Consider the following 25,564-nt stretch of genomic DNA (forward strand, 5'->3'; position numbering starts at 1 on the left):
CCAAAAGTATACCAAGTGCCAAAGGTGAAAAATATTATTATGTATTAGTAGAAACAAGATGTATGTATACCGCTATGTTGTTCTTATTAGTTTAGTTAATTTTATAATTTATTTAACTTGGTGGCTATAAAGTGGTGGTATTATTACCTTTCCGCTGTGTTACTGTACATTTTAAAATGGTTTGTGTGAGCTCGTTTCCCTTCATATCCATCGTAACATAGATTCTTTAATCGGAGTGATCAGCAGTCGATATTTGGTCGCCATGTTTTTGTAGGGTGTAGGGCTGGTTTGGGTACCCTACATCAAGTAGGGCCCGTTTAGTTCCAAAAACGGCCATATGTAGGGCGAGATCGGTTTATGTAGGGGCTGATGACGTATCCAGGGTTAGTTGGCCCTACAGGGTCGACTAAGAATACGGGCCTCAGAGTCAAGCCCTCGTTTACCATATTAGATGAATGGTTACCACCAGGGATCTCTTAGATTCTAATTTCAGCTTGTATCCTTGTAAGCCCTTGCCCTTATTTAATCATCATAAAGAATTATTTCATTGCGATATTAATAACAGGTATCACTGATTATTTAAGATGCTGAGGACTCATCAATTACCTATGCAGAGTGACTATGGTTATTCCACCATGTACCATTATCCATTAATAAATATCGTGAATGCCCTTGTTATTGAAACCCTTGTTTCTATGAAGTCTCACATCTCTGTTCTAAAAGCATGAAAACAAACTGTATCTTTTATTATGAGTAATAATATGTATTAATTTTATGTAGGTGAGGCAGGATGATTATGATTCTTTTTTTGGAATAGAATATAACTTTCAATACGACAGTTTTTTCAGTTTTGGGTTTATTTTTTCTTTGCTTTATTTTTTTAATAAATTGTAAGACATTTTAATCACTTCTTTCAAGTCTCCCTTTTATACAGAAAAAGGAAAAAAATGTAGTCAATCTTGTGTTCTTACTCTATTTCATTCAATGAATGTTTAATTTACAAATGGCACCTTAAATTTGAGTATCACAGTTTGCTCACTTCACTGCATAATCTTACTTGTTGCTTGAAGCAGTTTCCAGTCCTCATCTTAATCCTTGTACATGGTGTGTCCAATAATCACATTCTCATTGACCCTACCACAATAGTTAGTTCTGCACTTCGTAGATTAGAGGTACATATCTCTATTAGAGATCATTTTTATAGTTTAACTTGGCACTAAAATGTTTTAATGCAGGGCTTTTGACTAGCTATTGGTTAATTAGTCCATGCATATTGCCCTTCGAAATTCAGTCACATCTGTTTCCATGATAGTTATCATTTTTAGTCACCATACTAGCACTAAAATTATAATTCACTCCCTTCTGCTTTTGAGCGAATGGAAAAGAATCTCTTATCAGACTCGCACTTCTCTGAAATCAGTCATAGGAATGAACAGTCAACTTGTGTGAGACTTTGGTAATTCATTATTTGGCTCCACAGCTTTGAGATGGCTTTTTTAATAACTTAACCCATGCATGTATTATGTACACATATGCTTTTTTAAATTAGGATGCATTTTGTACTCTTATTCTACCATGCAATGATGGAAAGTAAGTGAGGAAAATCTTTGGTTCTACCGGGCCTCATCTCTGATAATTCTTTCAAGGCAGTACAAATTACCTCCTATGTTTGCAACTGATAACTTTCTCAGGCTAATAAACTCATTCATAATGATGTTTTCTCAGCATCAGAATAGTCTTCATTCTCTAATAGCAGTGTCTTGGGATCTGGTTCTTGTCTAGGATTCCCTTCTGAGTTCAAAGGTTCAGCTCTCTCTACTATCACATGTAATTCTGTCTCACGATACGTCTTTAAATCTGGCATCACTACCATAAACTCTCTCCCCTTGGGTTCACTCTGTCCATTGCTCATGATGGATGTATTTTCATCAGAAAATGTGCCACTGGATTTATTTTTCCTGTCCCTTTCATATGTTGGCACCCCTATCCATGCTTTACCCTGTCGTTCTCTTTCTACTGGCTTTCTCTTCTTTCTCCTTATGCATACGATTGCTACCACGGTGAGGAGTATAGCTATTACCAGACATATTAGCACTGCTATTACCACTACCCCAATTCCAATTTCTGCGTCTAGCGAAAAACCATGCTTACATATTTGTTTTTCCACCTGAGTGAAGTAGGAGTATTTTTCCCCATCATTGGGGCGGCACTCTAGCACTTTGTATAAAGCCTCAGCTTCTGTAATAGAAGGCCCGGGAGTGTGCACGACCGTGGCACCCCTCTCAACATTGTGATTCACATAGCCAATGGCGGTAAGTGCCCACTTCCACATTGAGGAACACAAGCAGGCTCGATCTAGACGGATGGAGTTGGCCCTCAGCATGTATGCTGGATGGACCAGCAATGATGCATTTTCAAACTTCCCAATGGTATTGTTTTCAAAGAGAAATGTTGTGAACGAGGATGGGCCAGCTTCTAGGTGTTCCAGACCCCTGTCTGGTTGGAGGGCTAAAAAGGCACTGGAGCCTAGCTTCTCAAAGTAACAGTTACGTATCACGGGGGCATCAACAGCAGCTCTGATAGCTCCACCATCAAAAAGGCTGAATGAACAGTTATTCATTTGAAATGAAGATATCCTTGATATGTACATGGCTGATGATTCCATCTTGCCCACTTGAAGGTTTTCAATTCGTAGTCCTCCATTAATCCCTAAGCCACGCCTTGCACCAGGAGGACGAGTCACAGAGCCCCTTGAAGCAAAGTCATAGCCGATCAGTGTGACATCAAACAGAGCTCTCTGAAGGAATGCTCCAACACGTCCTCCCATCCATACAAGTTCAGCTGCAGCAATTCTTCTGAATGCTAAGGCCTCCACTGAACCAACATCACAATCCTTTATCTGAAAAGTAATTCATGCATAAAATAATAATTCACATCTTTATAAACAGATCTACATACCTAAATGGCATTTAACAGAGTTTGCAGAGTCTGAATATGCATAGGAATTGCCTCTAAAATTCCTTTAGAATCATTTTTTTGAAGTGTTCTGTGCACTCCAATCATGTTACCTTATCCTCATATCTGTGAGGAGTAATTGAATAAATGTGAATACATAATTGTACTCCAGCAGGAACTGGGTATATAGTAGGTATATGAAATGAAGGAAACTTGAACTGTCCTTAATTAATGCTATTATGGCATCTCTTATGTGACATAATCACATTCAAAGAAAATATGCATCACTAAAGCAACAGTGGCAGGAGCCTAGGATCAAGAAAATATGGTAGAAATAATTCGGGCATTTCCCAGAATTCAAATCAGTCATGTGAACACTTTCGAAAGGTGCATTTACAAGAATCCTCAGAATAAAGGTATAGTTTTGAAAAATTGTGATTATTTAATTACATATATCAGGTATAGGTGCTTTGGATTATTCATTTTTAGTTCAGAACAGTTAGATATTTTCATTTAGTGCTTTGCAATTTTACTTTATTTCACAAGTGGACCGATTCTGTCTGTAATTATTTCTTAAGGAGCAGAATACGTATCATAATTTTTAGTTCCATGCATCAGGTAATGCTACTATTTGTTCTCTAAAAAAGGGATTCCAAGGATTTTCAGAAAATGATTATCAGCTAATTATGACTTGATTATTGCTAGGTTTTCCCTTAATTATCGATTTACTTGCCTGGATAGACATCTCTGTGTTGTAAGTTTCAGGAAAGGTGCGAAGCTCTCCTCGGCTTCCTGTGTGGAAACTTATGCCATTTTGAAGGTTTGTAAAAGCATAGGATCGTATCACAGTGATTTTAAGCTTTTGTAAAACAATGGATGCATGTCTGCCCTCGAAAGCATAACTTGGCAGCTCTGGCAATGAGGAATTCTTTAGTTCCACTGAAAGGCTTGTTTCTCCTCCATTTAGAAATATAGATGCTGTAAAGGAAAAAAATGTAACAGAGCCCAATCAATTAAATAGCACTATTCCAATGAAACAAGTTCTTTGATTGATATTCTTTTTTTGCTTCAGACTAATGCTATGAGCAAATTGCACATTCGCATGACTTGTTAGTTAAAATTTCTGTGGATCCAATAGTTGCGTCTATGTATAATACATGGGAAAGTAATATTTTTTATAGTAATTCGAATTACATAATAATTTACTTCAATGCTCCAAATTTTCTTTGAGTTAGAATGGAATGCCTGTGATTTACATATTTCAAGTACATATATTTTGGTGATCTGCAGTAGCCAAAAGCTGAATTCATATTATTGGGTATGTCATTCTTCTGTTACGGCTAATGTGAAGCCGCAATTTTCAGTGTAATCAGACTGTATAGTTGGTAATATTTGTGTGACAGTAGGCAGTTGATATCATTCATTTGTGCCAAGTTATTAAGTGGAAACCAGGATGCCTTATTTCTTAAGAGTGAATTGTAGTGAATGAGGAAAATCTCCAACTGGAGTTAATATTACAGTGATGACAATATCATTGTTTGTGTAACCAACTTAGAGGAAAAAACCCTGCAGAAGTTATTAATTTATTTGAAAAATTAGTTGTAGCTGCAATATCAGCATAGGTAAGCAACTTTTTCCTGGTATTGTGATTCGTTGAAGAAAACAGTGACAAATGAGGTACCCTAATGGGCACTCACCAGTTTTAGTTAAATTTCATCCATCAAATTTTTATCAAAGCAATACATTGTTAATGTCTTATTTTTGTCTTTAAAATTTAATAAGAGCACCGTGTTGCCATTGTTGTTTGCTATTTAAAGTCAGCAAATATCAGCTAGTTGTAAGTCCCCAAGCTGAATATGTCTAATGTTTATACAATGGTTATTGGATACTGAGATTTATAAAAAAAGTGCTAATGCATGTGTTTAAAGTAGTACATAATACTATATACTGTTTTTCTGTAGCCTCAATTTTTGGCTTGCAATAACATCATCTCTTGAATTTTCTGCATTGTGGAATTCACCGCTTATATGTAAAAGGTTTGATGAGGTAAAAGCACATTCTTTTATCTTCATTTCCATGCTTACCCATTGGTTTGTGATTCCAGTTGAATGCATGAGATTCTATGACTAGATGTTTGATGTTGTAGATCTCAATGTGCTTCAATGAAACCAGAGAAGAAAATGCGTTTGATTTTACTGTCACCTGGTAGCAATTTTCCACATGTAAGAGTGATGTACTGGGAGGAAGAGCATTAGTTCCATTAGCCTGCAATACTATTTCCTGGAAATAGATAAATTTGTTTTATGAATGTTTTTTAGAAAATTTAAAGATTCTCGTGTTCATATTCATATAATGATAGATATTTATGGAGTCATGTTACACTTTTATTACTGAAAACCACCGAATTATCTTATGCCCTTGGCGGTAGAGTTAAATTAATGTATGGCTATACACATTTATCATGTGTCTAAGAAAATTTAAAAAATATGTTTCAAGCAGTAAAATTGTTATATTTTCTTAAATGACAGTTGTATAACCAAATTTTGATAAATAGGTGCAAAACAAGATACAATAATAATGTAGGAACGTAAGAAGTATGATAAGAATATCGGTGGCTGATTCCTGCAGCCAATGAATCAACATATGTAGTGTGGAAGCCAAAGATCATATTTTTCACTCAGGACTGAATTTCTTTGAATTTATACATGATATTTTCTATTTGACACTAGGGCGTACCCAAGATAAAAACCAGGGGGGGGGGCAAGCCATGGTTGTTCAAGTTGTAACATTTAAGCATGGAAAAGGTGAATGAAGCCAACATTTTAAGAAAACTATAACAGTGCTTTATTGCTTTTTAAAATTATTTGCTTGAAAAAAATTATTTTAGTGAGATGTCTTGTACTAATATAATTTTTCTTGGGTTTAAAGAAAATTTGTCAAAAGCTTTCGTTTCAATCCAGTCATGATTTTCTTTAAAGGCTTTTGCGATTTTTGCTTCTAGGGTGGGGCAGCTGCCCCCTCCTGCCCCTCACTGGGTACGCCCATGATTTTTACAAGCAATTGACTCTTGCAGTTACCCAGGTTCTCGCAGGAATTCCAGTTGACTCTCAACAACCTGTAAACCATCATAAAGTTAATAGCCAGAAACTATATGCTTAAAATTCAGATATTGAGTGTTAAAAAACGAGTCTATTTTTAAGAGTTACACTAATGGTTTGATTAATTATTTTTTTGCATTTAATGAATGCTGTAACTTGCCCATGATTCATATTTTGAATCTTTCGCCCCTATTCTGGGTGTTACCCATACTCACCGATCTGTATTCAAAATGTGAAGACTAAGGTTTTTGGGTGATTCTTCCTGGCCAAAATTATAGATTTTTTTAATTCCTCCACTGTTTCAAATTGGTTGAGCCAGCGATAATGATTTGCAAGCTTTAGTAGCTCAAGGAAATTTTATCATTTCCTGGAGAATTTGTCATTGGAAGTCCTTCAAGTTCTGTGTGGGAGAATAGATTTCTTACTCAACTATGTGGATGAGGATCAATTATTTTTTTTCTAGGCATGAGAGCTCCCTTCAATGGTAAAGGGCGATTAATCTTCAACTTTTGTCTTGTAATTTAACTCTGCGTGTATATATAGCCATGGGCGTATCAGGGAGGGTTAGAAGGGGGCCAGCTGCCCCCTTCTAACCATCCCTGATAGGCCCATGTTACTATTTGAAAGACCATGGCTTGCCTTCCCCCCTGTTTTGATCCTGGGTACGCCCTTGTATATGGCTTTGATATGCTAATTTTTGGCTTAGCAACTAATATCTATGAACTTTATGCTATCCAATTTTTTCGTCCTTAAATTGTCCGTTGCTGGACTGTACACTGAAATCATAATTAGTCGCTGATTTGAAATGAATAATTTTTTCCACCCTAGCCATTAATTTTGGCTAAGGAAACAATATCTAACGAGATCTTTATGCTGTCCGATTTTCTCGTCTTTAAATTGTCAGTTGCTGGATCGCACACTGAAATCATAATTAGTCGCAGATTTAAAGTGAATATTTTTTCCTCTCCGGCCATTCATTTTTTATTAATTTTTCCATGGACACCTTCATAGAATATCTTTTAATGAAGTACCCTGCGGCTGTAGTGGCTTTCAATGCTCAAATAATGTTTTTTTTATGAATCTTTCCCCATTGTTTAACTCAATTTGGGTCAGAGATATTCCTGGAATAATTGCCCGTCAGCGGGGAAACCGCGGTTTGTTCTGTTATCAGCCCTACACCGCTTGAAAAGACGTGAGAAATGGTCATACTGACGTGTAGCATACCGTTTCATGTGATTCATGCGGTGAGCTTCGGTTGAACGAGCAATAAACATTTTTAGAAGTCGGCTGCATGGGGATTCCGACCTTCCTTTTCTCGAATTGTGGCGCAGTCACTTAGGACGGAAGAGGATCTCCTCGGAATTAAGGACGTTAGTATTTTCAGTGGTCTGATCGAATCGTAAACGGACGCAACTTCTTGATGTGTTTTTGTTGTTTCATTTGATGATTCCATATTAATGGAAGGTGGGTTTTATTCTTATAAGCTCTTCTTGATATGTATATGCATCTTGAAGGTTTCCATTTTCTAATATCGCATCGTTGAAATCACTTCACAAAATTCGCATCCTAATTCACGAACGTGTCATATTTAATTTACTTATTATTTGATGCGATGAATAATTGCCGGAAAGGGATTTAAGTTGGTAAGTGAACTAAAAGTTGTAATTGTTACAATTTTAATTCTTTACGTAGGTGGAAAAATTCAATCAATGCTTTCAAATAAATATTCTTTGAGCGCCAGGGAATATTTTTTCAGACGTTCAAGGTAGTGTAGTAAAGTGTAATTAGGGAACTGAAGTAAAATTAAGGTGACAAATTTAAAATGTGATTTTTAAGAGTCAAGAAACTGGTTATTTGCGTGAATATTTACAACGTTAGGAGGCCAATAGTATTTTATAGGTGGTCAACGGAAAAACTTCCTGTTTGAAGTATATCGTAATATCTCCAAAATTACGGCCTTTTCGAAACTTTATTGGTATATAGGATAGGAAAGAAGGAATGTTGTGAATGTGTTTGTACAGACGTGTAGTGAAAGTTGGAATAATTGTCAGATTATTTTGTTTCTGCTTCGCATTCTAGTTGGGTTGAACTTCTTAGGGAATATTTCGCACAACTGATTTTTTTCAATGGATAATAATGCTGTCATCCATTTCTCTCGCGGATGCCTTATAACTTCATTCGAATAACTAATCGAATGCCAAAGGTCAGAGCAGTAATTGTCAAGAATTGTTTTCGCCCGATAACTGCCATATATCTCATTTATTATCTCTGACCATAAAAGGGCGCTTGCGAATTTGTAATTAATTACCTCTAGTTGTAAGTTGCCGCAAGAAAGAATCCGCGGGAAATTGCACTTAAAATCGACAGGATAATATACGTATCTGTTTCTGCTTATTAGAATGTCATAATTGACTCAAATTATTTATAGGTAGTTGAAAATTTAGCCGATTAGTCGGTATCGTTTATTTGACAAATGAACTGGCCTTTTTTTCTTTTCCGATATGGTTTCAGGCCAGGCTTAGTATTAGATATGCATTCTTTATTTTTTACATATTCCCTAACATTTTAGAATCCCCTGGAGAGTCATGGTGATGCATACTCCGAAGATGTCCGCTACTTGCTCTTTTCTCTATTACTTCCTCTATTCTCGACTCCCCAATGATTTTGCTTTGGACTACGAGTTAATCGATGTCCCGAAATTTTCTGCAGGAACGCACGATTAATTAGGCGGATGCATTGCGTTGCGGCAGCTTGAGAGCTCAAAAAATTACCTAAACAATCGCTTAACCTCTGTGCTTTGAAAGAGAAGCAATAACCATTCCATAGGTTGGGTTGCCGCTGGCATGCCCGATACATCAATAATCGACCATTTTCCTAAGCGGTTTAACCCAATAAATGGTGCCTCTGACTCCCATGTTTTGACTTAACGACTAGAATAGAATATTTTTTATACTAGTAGCGAATATAAAATGCGCATATTACTATTTTTTGTCAATTATTGTTTCATTCAGTTTATAGAACAGCATAGTGCGAAATGACCTTTGCCGTCGACGACACCAGAAATCAAATTCCTATTGTTAAATGCTTCTTTGTGTACTTGTTCGTGGTGAATTGTTTTAATGCCTGCGGAAAAATTCTGTATCTTGCCTTTTTCTTTGATCTTAGCCCTTCTCTTCGTAACGTAATGGCTTTGTTTAATATTTTATCTGCTCAAATCAAGGGAGTTGGAACAGTGCCCAGACACTCCTCCAATGAATGCGGCCTCAATATCGGCCTCCGGTTGATCTCATGGCCGGCAATAATCTTTGGGAATAGCGGAAGGAATAATTAATTTGTATTCTTACCTTGTCTTATGTGTAATGATGTCATCGGGATACTACGATAGAAATTTTATGGGGACACTTCTGATATATGCGTGGAATTTTAATCGGGATATTGTATGCTTTGGTAGTCGAAGAGGAGTGGTGGTAGTATAAAACACGTTCTTTTAAAAAGGGTGAAATTGGATGAGTGAGTGACTCTCCTGAGTTTTTTACAGCATTCAGTACCGATGATAAAATGTTTACTTCGTTGCCATCATTCAACTTCGATTTCGTGATTTTGTTGTCCCCAAAATAAGCGAGAGTTCATTATTTCTTTTTGGATGAATTGATGTATGTGGTGTGTTTGGAATCGTGTTTTCAATTACATTTCATAAGGGGTAAAAAGTTAATTTCTTTCTTTAAAAATCAGGAATTGATTAGTAATAAAAGACAACAATTTTCATTCAGGAGTGATACCAGGGCAGTAAGAGCCCTCTAAGTAGTAAGTGTAAGAGTGTAATAATGCCGGCTCATCCTCAGTTCAACCAGTTCGCACGTTATCTCTGAGTATTTATTGAGCTGTTTTCCCCATCATTAGTGTGACTCATTCGTTTCCCCGGTCTGTCCTCTAGCTCCCGAAAGGCGCAATATTTGTTGAAATTTAGGCCAAGGATAACGAAAATGAGACTTATTTGTAAAAACTGTGTCCTAGAAATGGCTGCGACTTTCCTGGATTATTAATTGGTTATTCATAATGATTTTACAATTGGTGGCTTGTTTATGTCCTCTCTAATTCGAACGCTCACGAGCCATCCCATAAAAATTTGCTGTTTGGAAATGAATCGGTGAATCTGGATCAAGGGGCATTATTAACGCAAGGGGCTAAAACTGGGTCTTTTTATAGCTTGTTTTTCTAAAATATCAGGTCTATAATTAGACTACCGAAACGACGATTCTTTCCTGTTTGATTGACTTTGATTTCTGGTATTTTTAGGGGGTAGATTCTGTGAGACTTTCTGTGCAGAAATGTTATTTTCTATACTCTTATAGTGTTGACTTTGGGATTGATTCAGTGTCAGAAAAGTGTTTTTCACACTCCAGTGATATTGATGGTTCTTACGTTTTCCCGGAATTAATTCGCTTACCACCTGCCGTCCATATGGGATTAGAATGTTAATTCTTAACTAAGATTTGCCCTCGATAACTGATTAATATAAATTTTCTTAAATTATCCGGGTGTCCTATGGGCTTCTTTCGAGATGTAATCCTAAACATGAATCGATGTCTTGAAATGTTTGGCTGCTTGTGAAGGCAAACGTGTAAATCAAGTGGTGATCGTGGCGTTCCGTTTGTCCCCTGCTTAATCTAGATGATTTTAGCTTTTCATCTTATTTTTGTCTGCTAAATATTTCATTTCAGTAGCCTGTTTAAGTAGTTAAGTAGCCTGATTCCTCCATCCGAGAATTTTGTGTTTGAGTCGTGTATTTTTTTTCTTTTTTATCTTTCCTTTTGATTCATTGAAAGATTATTTATCCACGACCTTTGTCCTGGTCCTCTACGGTACTCGTAGGAGGGGCGAAGAAGGGCGGGGCGCTACCGCGTCCAACTTTTACTAAAGATAACATTAAGATCTCTCTTTACTAAGGATAATATTAAGATGTCTATCATCATATATATCATTACAGAAAGGTCTTTTGCTGTCATTCCGTATATGCTCCGTTGATACTACACCTTTAGTGATAATTAAAGTATCATTTTAAACTTTGAATCACCGGCCTCTAATTTCCAAGGAGGATGAATGTTCTCATCTACCGAAAAAAAATCAAATCACGTTTTCTACATCGTAAAATTACAATGAGAAAACAGGCGTTTTATTTTGCTTTTGAGCACCAATAACTAATTAACAAATAATTTTCAAATAAATGTGTTTCACTTACCGATTACAAAAGTCGTAGCTAAAACCGTCTCCGAAACAAGTCATGTCTAGAGTGTATACTAAACGAGCAACAGGTGACGAAAGTGAAGTCTGCAGAGCCGTTTTTCGCAGAGGTATAGAACATCCTTAACCAGGGAAAGGGCGTGCGGGGTATATATCACCCCATGGTTCTTCTTTATGTTATAAGAATAGTTATTAGTATCAATCTAATTCGGTGGGCCTAATTAAAAAAGAAAACAGCACAACTATACCATTCAAAGCAAAGAGAAAAATATTTTCTTTGGAGTGTCGATGACACCCCGCGCGCCTTATAATGTTATATTTCGCTGCGCGCCCTCTCCTGGGTTAAGGTAGTTAGAGCGGCATCGGCTTAAGTCAAGTAATCGGGCTACCTGTTATGTACTCAAAATAGTCGCCAAAAATCAAACAAAAGAAAACGTAATTAGGAATGAAATGTGAGTGCAATTTTGCACCTCAGCAAAATGCAAACGTCAAAAATGATTTTTTAAAAGGTATTTACAGTTGTGAACTTGACTAGTTTCAACACTGCTTCGAACCATAGCACACTTAACTGTTGACGACAACAGTGCCTAAATATTCACAATCTAAGTGGTAAGTGGCTTTGTTAATAAATAAATATATTTATTTTGAAACCAAAGATATGTAAGACGTAGGTAAAAGCCTGGAAATTGGGGTTATTAAGGCGAAGTCAGAGTAGTGGTTTTGGTTTTGTGATGTTGGTACCATACGATCTTGGCAATTTCAGGCAGTTTTTGCAAGTATCTTTCTTATTTTATCATGAACTTATGCTTACCCGTACGCATTTAGAATCGTGACAAAAGTTTGCTTCTAATGAGTGCCATCCAAAAAAGGTCTTGTTACAAACGGCTTCGCTAGCTCAAAAAAAAAACGTATTTCTCCATAAGAGCCCATGTTAAATTATCCTAATCTTTCCGTCAAATATATCAAAAAACGATACGTGGGAATCTCTTTTGCTTTGGATAATTGAAACTGCGTCTTTCAAAGAATATGTGACCAAATTTTCATCAAATTCTTTTGACTTTTACCAAGGCGCTCTAACTACCTTAAGAATGTTTGCTCTGCTTTCGTTACCAAGAAACTTATTGCTTCATTGAAAAATATGGCGATGAAAGCCGTCCAAGCCTTGAGAACAAATTCTCAACCGGTTGTCATCGAGGAGAGGAAATCATTCGTCATTAACATATATTTTCAGCGTGGAAATGTTTAAATAGTGTGGTCGAAGTTCTTGAATTTTTTTCCTGTCGACATCGGATGCCATATATCTAGTGGGATACTTTTTTATTAGATGATCTCTCCATCTTTCGGGTTCTCGCCGCGTTGATTGTTTTTGGGTGACAACAGTTTCGCCAAGATTCCACCAGGCGTCTGTAGTTTAACGTTAACCAGTGCTACATGAACGCGATAAGGAAAATACCGATATCGGCTCTTCGACTGGAAGACGTCTGGTGGAATCCTGGCGAAACTGTTGTCACCCTTTGACAAACGACGCGGCGAGAACCCGAAAGATGGAGAGATCATCTTATCAAGAACACCACGGAAGACTATGAGATACTTTTCTTTATTGTGGGGAAAGCGAGAATGTCTGGCATCACATTGTGATTGATATAACAGCTCTGAGCAGTTCATACCCTTTTATTGATTCAGTCTCTCACTCAAGTGAATTGGATTAAGGGTCCCTCACCCTTTCCCAGGAAGTTGTTGGATGAGCGCGTTGAAAAGTGCCCGCTCGCCATGCCAAGCTCCGGCATAAGGATTAATGTGAACGGTCCGCTGACGCCAGTGGGAGTACTGAGAATCGCTGATTTCCTCTTCTAAAGCCGTCCGTATGGTCTCCCGCGCTAACGTAATGTAGTCTCTTCCCTTTTGGGAGCCGGAAGGGCAAATAAATTGTGATTGAATGCGTAGGTGTCACTTTAGGGTGGTCCTTATTTTTTAAAGTCTTCAAATTTGTTTTTGGACGCCCCCCAGATTTGTTCCAATTGGTTAGAAAATGAATCACGAAAATTATTTTTGCAATCGGATACTGAGAAAACGTGCCGCATCGCACTTGAAGTTTTGAAATTTTCGTATTTTTGGGTGTTTTTCCGGCATAACTGAAGATGATGTCACTCACGAATTATTCTATCACTTGTCTGTTTTTTACAACGACTCCTTTGACATTTTTTTGTGTATCACCTCGATTATCTTTCATTTCTGCCCTTTGGTTCCCGTGATATCGCAGCAAGAGAGCGCGCGCCACCCCAGGCAGACATTTTGGGTGGCACACGAGTTGCATCCGCTCGAAATTGGTTGTTGTTTCAATTTTTATATCAAATAAAATTAAAACATTCATGTCGCTTTCATTTTTCTCCCAGTTGTGATTTGTTTCCGTTCATCGGTTTCTGTCCCACATGAGACACGGAGATATTGTTTGGCTGATCCTTTGGCTAGGGAGCTGATAACGATGCACTCTTTATCATACTCTGTCGGTAACGGATTGGTTCCATAGGTACTAAGGGGTATTATGCTATAGTAATTCCAGAAGTGCCATGGTAATAGGTCCACCTTATTATTGATTAAATATACCTTTAATTCTTTATAATATACTAATCCTTTTGTAGTTTAAATGCGGGAGCGCTTGCATGAGAAGAAAAAAATATAAACATGAGCCTCCTCTTAGTCTGGAGGTTGAAACGAAAGATTTTCCAGGTTTCTTCATAAGTTATTTACATCTCTGGACATCAAAAAAGCCGTGTAATAACTGTGAACTAGACAAGACTTTGGGAAGGTGTACTAGAACATAAGTTAAAATTAACTTATGTGAGTGCGACATACTGGTGAAGATTTAAGACGATTTGGCGCGTGGTAGTTGCGTATAAAATGAATGATCGTATAGCCAAGTATCACTCGTTTGAAATTTTGTGACTCTTTGATGGGATGATCTTTTCAGCACAGTATGAAAAAAATCGTCCTCGGAGATTATCTTTTGGTGAGTTCAGTTCCCGAAAGATGTAAATTCATTTTCAGCCAAGCTACATTCTGAATGTCTAGATGCTGTCTTTCCATAAACTTTGACTAAGCGGACAATGTTTGCTCTATTTGGGTCTCAGGGACTTCAGTTGATATTGACGCATATGAGGAAGGCCTCTTAAGTGTTAGTGTAGGACATGGAGTGAACTGCGGCAAACTCCAGAGATGAGAAGGTAGAGAAGGAAACGGCGCAATAAGTCTGACGTTGTTCGTAGAGAAAATCTGAGACTTTGCAAATGTTTGTAGGATTTTATGATGCTGTAAACTTAACATGTATCAGAAAAATAAGCATACGTAATTGATATACTATAGCGGCGTTTCCAGTGTCTTTTAGTGACCTAACTTCACTCCTCGTAGAATGCGTATGAATTATAATCTTTCTTCCAAAGGTTAACTTCTTTTGGACTGTGACAGGGTTATCGCGCGTGTTTTAAATGTTTTATGTTGTTGCGTACATTCTGAACGGTGATATTGCTGTTAAATGTCGGCTTACGGCAAAGCAAAGTGTATGCATCATTGCTTTGAGTTGTGCGATGTTAGAAATGATAAATTGGTTGCGGTCGCTTCGCGGCTTTCTGTGACTGTGAATGTGTTTCGACGGTGGATTTCGACCGTTTAAGAGCAATCCTACGTTGAAATAGTAATATGAATCACTCATTGACTCTCATTCATCCTCTCTTGTTGAAAAACTTATTTAGACCGCTATCAACGCTAAATCTTCTCCGATTTAATGGCCCGCGGAGTTAAAGAGCTGCCTCTATTAATCCTCTTCCAGTTACTCTCTCAATCTTGATGTCGATTGGGGATCGGAGGAGCTCTCATTGCATTCGTATGCTGAGGTCATATTCAATGAAGTTGCATGATAGCGGTCGTTATGAGTAATAATGAGCAATGGGTCAATACTTGATTGAGTCATGGCTTTAAAAAAATCATTGATAACTCTTTCGGTTCCTTCAGCTGTTCTGAGTTTTTTTTCATTTGCCAATGGACTGTGCATTCCTCCACGCATGCTCTCTTATGGTTAGGATCGTTGAAAAAAAACCGTCTCTTCCTACGTCCTTCGAACTCTTGGCTACTCTGGAAGAGTCGCGCCTCGTTTAATGCCTTTATTCTCATCAGTATGGGTGGATTGTGCCCGCCTAACGTGAGTTGACCAAATATTCCTTGATGAAGTATGTCGAATAGCGGACTCAAGCTTCAGGTTTTTTTTCGCCTGTATCTGTAATTGCAGGTTTACTGAAATTCGGGAGGGCCATATTTTTTTTATATCTTTCGTGGCCGTCATCGATTGAGGCACCCTAAGCAACTGTCTCATAAAATACGGTTTATATTTTTCGTGTTGGTCTTTTAATCGTACCTCGGCCAATCGTAATCGTCGGCGTATCATCTCTGATATTATTACTGTTCGTCTTATGATCACTTATTCATATGGATATGTTTTCTTTATTTTTCCATTCATGTTCAATGCCTGCTAAATGCATGGCCTTCTACTTCTGGCGTTCTCGGTAAGAATTTGAGGAAATCGCAGTAAAAACTGTTATTTTCAGCCGTAAGAGTGAATTTTTTACCCTTTTATAATGATATTCCATTTTCCTTGATATGTCGTAGTTGTCATGCGTGGACATTATTAGTATTATTAGCATTATGCGATTAAGATAGAAATTAATAGCATATTTTTGCAAGTGCTGCTTTCCTGTTCTATATTTTACGCCATTATATTTCCGTATGTAATCGTATGGCGGTTAGCGCACCAAGTATATCTAGTAAGGGTGTATGCCAACCGTGGTTATACTAGGAACTACCGTTTGGGCACCGCGGTGTGTGAGTTTATGCCTTGTTTCTATTTAATGTAAATTCTATAGGCCAGAGAATGAAAATTAGCCTCTGTTCCAAATTATACATCCGACTGTGGTTGGCGGTGTCATTTCCATTTCAAAATGCGTTCATAATTTTAGTTTACCAGTATCAGCGTAGTGGAAGGAAGAGACGAAGCAAATTTTAAGTCGTAATAGAAACTCTGCTAATCTCACTGTAGCAACTTAATCCCTTAGTGTTTCCCCCAGTTTATAAGGAATTTCGATACTAATTCATATTTACTTCTGTCGTGATTTAAAAAAAATCAGTTTTGAGGGTTGTTCGTGTTTTGTACTTGGAGGATAGCTGAGTTGAGGAGTTCATCCTCTGACCAGTGGCATACAAGTGAATCGGATAGCTTATGGGTGCATTATCTTTTTTACACTTCATTCTTTCGAAGGTGAAAGCTTGTTTATGCCTTACCTTTTTGTCAGTTAAGTGTTGCTTCTTTTCTGTAAATCGTGGGTGAAGGCTCATGAAGCGGGACTCATCGGAAATACCGATTCTTGACATCTGTCATTCTGCATGTGATTGCATTTGATCTCAATCCAACCACATTTTTTATTACAATATTCATTGGCTGTTAATGAAATACTTCCTTTAAATTCTCCTGTCTTAAGGAGCTTTTATCCGCCTTGCGTGTTTGCAAATTTTTATCTAATCTATGGCGATAAAAATGTTGGTGCCTGCCAGACGCGGCGATATTACGTTTCTCGCTCTCAATCGTTCTGAAAAGGGTGTTGCCGCAATAATTAGCACCTTTCCAACTGTTGCTCGGTTAGCGAAGTGGTTGTGAGAAGCGGAATGTTGAGTACATATTTCGGGTGGCGCAATAAAGCCTCTAGAATCGGTAGCGCATTCATCTGATTTCCGTGCTCGTCCAATCTGGTAACGCCGAGTTCGACTACTAATCGGGCATTCCCAAGGTTAGCCGCCCGGTTATCCTGTCTGTGTGCGTGAAGACAAAAGAGGTAGTTTCTTGCTTCCAAGTCGGCAATTAACTGGGCCCGTGAAGTCGACAATTAATACCTCTTAGCTACTCTCGCCTTACCGCCTCAGGTACTAAATTCGTCAGTGTTTTGATTCCCGATTCCATATTCCTGTCCCAGGCTTACGTTTGAGCCGCTAACAGTGTTTAATAGTCATTATTGGCCATTTGTATTCTAAAGCCTGGTTTATTCGTCGAAATTTAGTGCTGTAACAGATAACTATTACCTGCACTCGACTCATGCGTGTGCACATTGGCTTCGAAGCACAACTACATCGCAGTCGAGTCGAACGTAGTAGTTAATTGGTTTATCTTTCCACTTCGATGATAGCTGACGAAAAATAGATTCGGTGGTCAACGATGGTCATCATTTTTCAGCAGTCAACGATGATGCTATACTTCGACCGCTAAAAGTTGGATTGTGGGCATTTAAACCTATCACCAAGAGGATGCTGGCTTGGACAGGGTCTTCGAACGCTGCTGACGTCTCGTAGCCTCCCAGTGTTTGGTGGGTAGCCCTTGAAGTGATTGAATCATTATAATTTTTATTTGATTGTTTCTGGCTTTACATTGTGAAAATCCATTCTTAATAATAAAACGTTATTGTACTTTTCCACACCATTTAATTAATACGACCGGTTTCGTCGCAGAGGCGACATCATCAGGTACAGAAAATAACTGATAAATTCATAATAATAATAATGGGGTACAAAATAACTGTTATTATAACGGTCTCTGTACCTGATGATGTCGCCTCTGCGATGAAACCGGTCGTATCAATTAAATCGTGTGGAAAAGTACAATAACGTTTTATTATTAATAATTTTTATTGTTATTCGTATTTGCAGTGGTATTACGAATTTGTGTCTAGCAAAAAATAGGCTTTCAAAAAATAGCTGAGCAGCGCAGCCTAAATAGTTTCCGTTCTGGTGTTTGAAGCGTAAACAAATGACGCTCGAAATGCGAATTTCATCGTCAACAAGATTGCACAATAAAACTTCTATCAAAAAAATCGTGTTATCGACTGAGGTGTGAATGATTGAAAGCATTACATTGATTATCGTCCAAGACAGAAGCAGAATTATTGCCATTTGGGGTCCTAATAACATTGGGGGATATTTGTCAAGCTTATAGTACAACGAAAACATAACCGAACCCGGTAAAATTATAAAAACATGGAAATTGCCGAGCGATATATGCTGATTGAACGCAACATCTGCTGTCATCGTCCTGCAAAGAACGGGAATTATCAGTGAAATATGCTGCTTTCAAAGCGTAATGAATCTTTAACCCTTAGTAACACGCTAAGCGGGGATTTTGCAGCATTTTTCGAAAATTCGAAATACCGCCTGACCCCGCTTTGCCCTGGTGTGTTTTCTGTTCACCCCGGAAGGGCCCCTAAATCTTCAGCAAGCCTCCCACCATTTAAAAATCCTGGCTACCATTTATGTAAGTTTCATCTAAAGTCTTTGCACTTTTTTATAGGTTATTGATACTCGTACGAAAAGGAGGAAAATCGGTGTGAAGGAAATTCACTCAATTTCTGGTGTAATTAATTTATAATCGATATGTTATCTGTTGAAGTAAGGAAGTTAGTTATTCATATGGTAATGCAAGCTGAAATGCAGCAGCCTTCATACGTTCACGTAAATACGTAAAAGCTTTTAATTTATCATATGAAGGCGACGTAAGAATGCAGTATTGCTTGTCAATACAACAGTAAAGAAGCAACTACTGTATTTTGATGAGATATTCTTGTTCTCTCAAGAAAGCAAGGGAAGCTATGTAACGTTGACACCATCACCTGGTGCAAACTATAGCTGTTACATTTGCTTCGTATGGAACCTCATCCAACCGGCATAAGTGCCAATTTATAGCAATCGTTAGATCAATAGAGTGACCATTGGGAATTGAGTAACCAACAAAACTCAAGTGAATAATGATAGACGGACAAACAGCCAGCGTTAATACCTTCTTCGACATTGAAAGTCATCATCTCGTTGCGTTAACAGTGTTACCGCTAAAAATATAGAAGAAACCAATATTGCTGCCTTAGGCACCAGCTTTTTGATGATTTTGTTATGCTGTGCTTGCTACAATTTGCTACTCATGCTTTCCTATTATATTCGGGAGTATTGCTTTTATTGAATTAGAACCGTAGCTATGCAATCGTATGTGGCATGGCGTGGAATATCTTCGCATCGGGGGAGCTGTTTGCGGGGAATGACAAGTTTTTTATCCTATTCTATTTGTTAAAAGCAGTAGTTTAGAACAGTAAAATAGTTTACGATGTTTCAGAAGCTGTAGTGAGTGAAGTTGGAGCAACCTTTTAATGAATGGTGAAAGTTTCTCTAATTTTACGCATCAGCGATACAAGTGATGCTTCACATCACAATACAGTGTTTAGATATATCATTAACATTGAGCACAGTACCACCTCTTTGTGGATTTAAGAAACTGTAATCTATCTTTGGGTGTGCATTTGCACATGAAAATAGCCAGCATACTCATTGGAATGTTAAAAAGTGCGTTTACCTGTTTATCTATCACGTGAATGGCTAATGGAAACAATGGAATCGTAAATATCGCCCGCATGTGACTTCTATGCCTGCTCGAGGTGAAAGATCATTCCCTAGATTGTTTGTTCCACGATTGTTCGTGAAATCAAGGTAGTTGGACTGTGGAATAAGCCTTGTGACGTTTGTGCAATGTGACGAAAATATGTTGATATAATAGTGAAAGATATGTTGCTGGGTTAGTTTCCCGAGATCTATGGAATTAATTGCCGTCAGTTAGCCAAATCAAGTTCCCGTTTTAAAGGCCGTTTTACACGGGGCACGGAATTGCGTGGGATTGCGCGAATGCATGAACGAAATTAGAAGGGCTATTTTGACTTCTCACGACGTAATTTTGACTGCGCCTTCGCACACACGTCAGATTGAGCCCCGAGTCTGTACGTGCCCTGTGTAAAACGGCCTTAACAATAGGGTGGTTTCCTATTATTTTTTTATTGCCTAAATCGAAAGATTATTACTCCTGGAGTACGTATTTCACGCTTTTAAATTTTTAAATGACGATATCTATTTTTCGCGATTAAATGAAAAGTGAAAATTTTCCAACGCGCGAAAACGCGACGCGTAAGTATGAATGCCGGGAAATCTCTCCGTGTGACGTATTTCTGGTTCCCGCTGCCGCCCTGTGAGGTGACCTTGAGGCGAGTTGAGCGCTGATACGACGCAGGCTGCTAGCGGGTAGCTGAGTACCCTGCTGGCTGGTAGCGCTTGGCTTAAATAAGGATTATTAATACCTTATCAAATGAAGAAAACTTTCCGACCTTAGCCAGTTTTAATAAGTGATTATTAAGACATGTTTCCCTGAGCTCTGCGCCTCATGCATGCATTGGTAACCTCAGACGACGTATAACTCCTATCTTCTCGTATAGAAACTAGGTCCCTGTGACGTCACGTGGAGTGGCATCGTATGGGCGCCAATCTGGCCCTTTTCAAATGAGGATAAAAATGGACCATTGCCATTCGTCTAAACCAGCATTTCTAAAACGAAATAATTTGTATATTATGAATACAGTAATGGTGGGTAACGAATCGCAATCAATGACTTTCGTTTTCTTTGATGAAGGAAACTACCCTATTAGCAATGGATGTATACAATTCCTTCGTGAATTCTGTTTTCAATCGAGTTATTTTTCTTTCTTTTTTTTTCATGAAAATGTTTGTGGAATGAAAGCATCCAGGAAAGTCGGTCATAAATGACTCACTATTTTATTGAAGACTTGAAATCGTATTTGTAAACAACAACTTTAATCGTTCGTATTCTTCACGGTTTATGCGTTTCGAAAGTTCCAAGTCGACCGAGGAAAAAAATCGTGATACAGAGGAATAATTGTGTCTCAACCTAATGAAAGTGGCATTTAGATATCCCAAGGTCTTCGGCTATTCTTTTTTCCGTCTCTCGTCAACTATTTCGGCTTTGAATGTCCGCGTCATTGTGACACTTTATGAACCCTCCGAGTATCTTTAAATACTCCAGACTTGCGTGAAATTGGTGTGACCCAAAAATAATACGGATTCCACTCTGGACCAAAATACCTCTGGGACGCCTATTTCTTGTTCCCCTTCGTTGATTTCCCAACAAAAGTTACACTTTGTTTCGAATATCTAATTTTCTCCTCACTCGCATGGAATGGGTCAAGATCCCTGCTTCGGCGGGTGGAGGAGAACTGTTCGAGATAGCGGATGGAAAAATCCAACTTGATCTCATTAAATGTACATGAAGCAAAGTATGTCGCCATAGCATGTAGTGCTAGCACTTGGATGCGTAGCAGGTGTCGGAGATAATTTATGTTTACCATTGCCTTTTATGAACCATTGTGTTCGCATGGTGCTCCGTAATGCACCACGAATGCTGACTTGCCATGTAACGACTATTTCTTTCCGTTTAGTGTTTATCGTAGTACATCCGTCGATAAAACTGTGATGCATTAGGCACGCACATTGGTGGTGGAAGTTCGGAAGATGATTGTAATTCGGTTTTATGTCGTTTTGTCTACCGAATTTACGATCATTTTAAGGTGAAACACTAATGATTGTGAAGTTGATAGCTTTCTGTGATTAAGATGTTTTCGGGGACATTTTGGTCTTCAAATCGATTAAAATTTCTATAGTATATATTGAAATTATATCTTATATAAAATTTTGAGAAATACTTAAACGCACTTCCACGATTATTTCTTGCCCGTTGTATCATATTTTCCAATGGCTGGTGATGAATGGTAGTTATTTACAAAATCCATTATGTTATTTAAGAGGACGCGAAATGCCTTTTTTGGTGGCTAATTCATCGTCAGGTAGCTATCCCCATTAAACATGTGCGTATCTGAGATATATCTGCTCCTTAACACCCCAGTGTAGGTGCGGAGAGTAGTGGACAAGCCTCCCTGACCTGGTCCTTTGCGGCGGATCATCAGGTTTAACGAAAAAAATCCGTTTAATCCGGGTTAACTCTCCACTCGCGTACGTTTGAATACACCCATGGCGATTCATATGATATAGAAATGGCGATTCGATAAATCATATTATTATTATTCATACTTTCCCACGACCTACCTAAATTGTATGAAGCCGGTTGCTAATTATTTTTGAAGGTTTATTCTGTACGAGTAATTGAATATCATTGTTATTAACTAGTATATTATTGATAGTACTGATAATAAATATCGAGAGGTCGTAGAGGGATCTTCTCTGTAATATCGCATGGGTTGAAGGGGTGGAGGTGCAGTAATAGTCAGGAGTACTCCAACTATTCCATCAGATGAATCTTAGCTCCCAATCCTCATGAGAAGGTGTAGGTGTTACACATATTGGAACGCCCATACATAGGTTCCTATTTAATTTTTGTGCATGAAAATGTGGTCTCGTATTGGTCTTAGACCATGGGTTGTTTAAAATCATTTACGCTGAGATAAGTTCCGTTTTGGAAAGATTTCCTTATTACGTGTGTAGACTGAAATTCAGTGTTTTAGTGTGTGGGGATCAGGTGGCATAAAATATTTAATTGAGATTTTCTATGAAAGCCTATTAAGAGGATGCATACTTTTATAGTTAATGCGTATTTAGGGTTCTCTCGCTCTATCAGAAATTTTATTCCAATGTTTCCATGTAGAATCAGTGATAACTCTAATGGGGGTGGGTGTAAATTTTGATTGACTCTCGAAGAGCTGCCTTTAGGCAAATTCTGTTTCTAAGGTTTATTGAACCTGTATTTGAAAGGGTTGCGTGTGTGTCTATCTTTTGGATCGATAATTTGCTAGGACTCTGCGCTTCCTTGCAATTTCAGTTATTATAGTCATCCGTTGGAGATACGATTAAAACTATCTCCTACGTAATAGTTATACTACTTCATCTACAGCATTGATTTGTTGGAATAAAATTGCTTACCTCGGCCAAAAGCGTCATAAGGAAATTATCGACTTTGAAAGATATGCATAGCTTAATTAATAGTTCGTGTACCAAAATTTATATTTATTGCACCTTTACCTGTGACTTTGTCATACTATTTATAAATGGCTCGGGGATATCTTGGGATTTTGTACAAAGGTATCATGGGTTATCATCGCACCTTTGGTCGATTCCCGCCCTCACACGAGCACTCGATCTTGCTCTTGACGGCGTCGCACTTGCAGTAGCTGGTGTCGCAGAGCGTAGGGGTGCCCCAACCGGTGACTATGGCGCCGGTCAGTCCCCCGCAGGATGATAGCACCAGCAGAACCAGGAGAGCGTCCCCAGGGCGAGAAACCATTGCAGGCGGGGTGGGGGAATGAGAGATTGACAGAAGGTGGGCGGGAGTGATTGTCGTAGGGTGTTGGATGGGGGTGTGGTCACTGCTCTTTGCCGAGCTGTCAACGATGGGCGTGGCCGACCGACGACATGTCTGACGGAATCCTCGGAAAAGTGTATTGCGGGCTTCTTGTTGAGGGGGCGTGTTGGACGGCAGTGGTTTTGGGGAAGGCACTATGCAGTTACGTAGCCGGGAAGAGTCTCGTGTGGCGCCGTGGTGGCACCCGAAACCCAACAAGATTTCCCACTCCCCTCCTTGTTCTTCTGAAAATCCACGGCAAACACACACGGGTTTTGTTAAAAAGAAGTGAGCCGGTAGAAACTCGAGATCGGGGCCTTTCTCAGAACTGAGGGATGTATTGGGAGTACTCGGGACGATCCCACCCACTCCCCTGAGAGGATCCCACAGGTGTTGGGGGTGTTTGGAGAGAGAGAGAGAGAGAGGTGGGAGGATGAGGTAGTGTGGAGGACTATGGCCGGGGGTACCTTTTGCGGTCAGGTTCACGCTCCAACGATCACGAACTGAATAGAAAGAAGCTTCCCTCTTCTTTCTTTCAGTCGGAGGCTCCGACTCACTCACCAGCACGTCAAACGTTCACAATTCACCTTTCATCCTTTCGAACTCGCAAAATCCAGTCGAAACGCGTGGGAAAAGGGATGCTGATGATCACTGGGACAAGGGGCTAGCCGATGTAAGGGAAAAGGAGGATTCCTGTTGAAGTTAGTAGGCTATTAGCCTCGCAGGAGGCTGTAGTAGGCTTTTGGGCGAAGCGACCCCTCTCGAGGGGTCTCTTACCCACACCGAAGACGCCCACACGAAAAAGCAAACGTCTTCACGCCTTCCCTGCTCTGGCCGAGCATTCCTTCTCGTAGGGAGACCACCACCTCATCCGTGGCACCTTATCGCGTGAGTTAACGCACTGATATTCCATAGGACATGAAGGGGTTCGCCGATTGGTTAGCACGAGCATTTATCGCTTTATCAAGTGAGCCACTCCCACCAGAAGCACTCGGGTGAGGTGGCCGCGTCTGTTGCGCGGTTCTTTCACGCACTCAATCGGCCGGCATCTTCACACCTCCGTTCTGCACCGCTAGCTTCCATCCTCGAGGCATAGACGCGGCTTATTTCACCCCTTGCCGATGACCCAAACTTTGTCAGAGTTGGGAGAATTGGCCCTCCCGTCCTAACCCCGCTGTGCACTTTTTCACCATTCAAAGACCGAGATGGCCCGACGAAACACGCTCCAGTTTCACGTGAGCCTCTCCTCTTTTTAATTAAACTGGGAGACGCCAACAACACCTTCGGGGCGATGAGAACGCGTGCAAATAATCTGTACAGCACTGGCAATTGTCGAGGGTGAGGGAACGTAGAAGTAAAAACGTGTAATCCTGCGTGAAGTTCTCTTTCTCACTCTCCTATAGCACTCGCACACCTCTACACCCCGCACTGGCTACGCATCCACTGAAGACTGTACGCGCCAGTCGGCGAGACCACTCAGTCCGCCCTCCGGTTTATCTCCTCCTCCTCCCATAGTGCTTTTCTCTCGCCATAGCCTACCCCTACTCTCCCCCTCCAGCTCTTAACAGTCGTGCCCTTCCCCTTATTCTCTTCCACTCGCACACAAACCTCTTCCTCGCCCTTTTTTTCTTTCCCCCTCCCCCAGTCGTTTCGCCTCCCCCCCCCCAATTTCCTATTCCTCCACCACTGTTCTTCCTCCATCCCCCCCCTCCCTCTCTCTCGGAAGTAAACACTGCAGCGGCGAGGCTGTCGGAGACCGGCGGCCTGTCTGTGCTCTTGCGTCGTTCAGTGCGAGCCCGTAATCTAAGTGTTCTGTTCTGCCTAGAGCTTCTTCGCCTTCTTTCGCGAGGTCAGCGGTAGCCGGCGCTTTTTCTGCGATATAGGTGTGAGACTTCGCCAGTACTCTGCACCTACCTTCGTGAAGGTCCGCGTTTACGCGTAGGCTATCTTGTACTGTTTTCATCACATTAATTTAATGGCTACTTTAGTAAATTATAGATAGGTGAGG

The 25,564-nt window shown here is 39.4% G+C and overlaps 2 protein-coding genes across 3 annotated transcripts in view; one reads left to right on the forward strand and one right to left on the reverse strand.

The window, feature by feature from the left end:
- Nucleotides 1-25,564, forward strand: part of LOC124159030 (E3 ubiquitin-protein ligase MYCBP2-like) — a 324,405-nt gene that overhangs the window by 54,946 nt on the left and 243,895 nt on the right. The window lies entirely within an intron of this gene.
- Nucleotides 960-25,026, reverse strand: LOC124159032. Its single transcript, XM_046534520.1, has 4 exons — nt 23,320-25,026; nt 5,040-5,235; nt 3,689-3,933; nt 960-2,899 (listed from the first exon to the last, which is right to left on the reverse strand). Exons 1-4 carry the CDS (start codon nt 23,497-23,499, stop codon nt 1,706-1,708), a joined length of 1,815 nt encoding a protein of 604 aa, XP_046390476.1. The 5' UTR covers nt 23,500-25,026; the 3' UTR covers nt 960-1,705.

This window comes from Ischnura elegans, chromosome 5 (genome assembly GCF_921293095.1).
Source record: "Ischnura elegans chromosome 5, ioIscEleg1.1, whole genome shotgun sequence".
Classification (NCBI taxonomy): domain Eukaryota; kingdom Metazoa; phylum Arthropoda; class Insecta; order Odonata; family Coenagrionidae; genus Ischnura; species Ischnura elegans.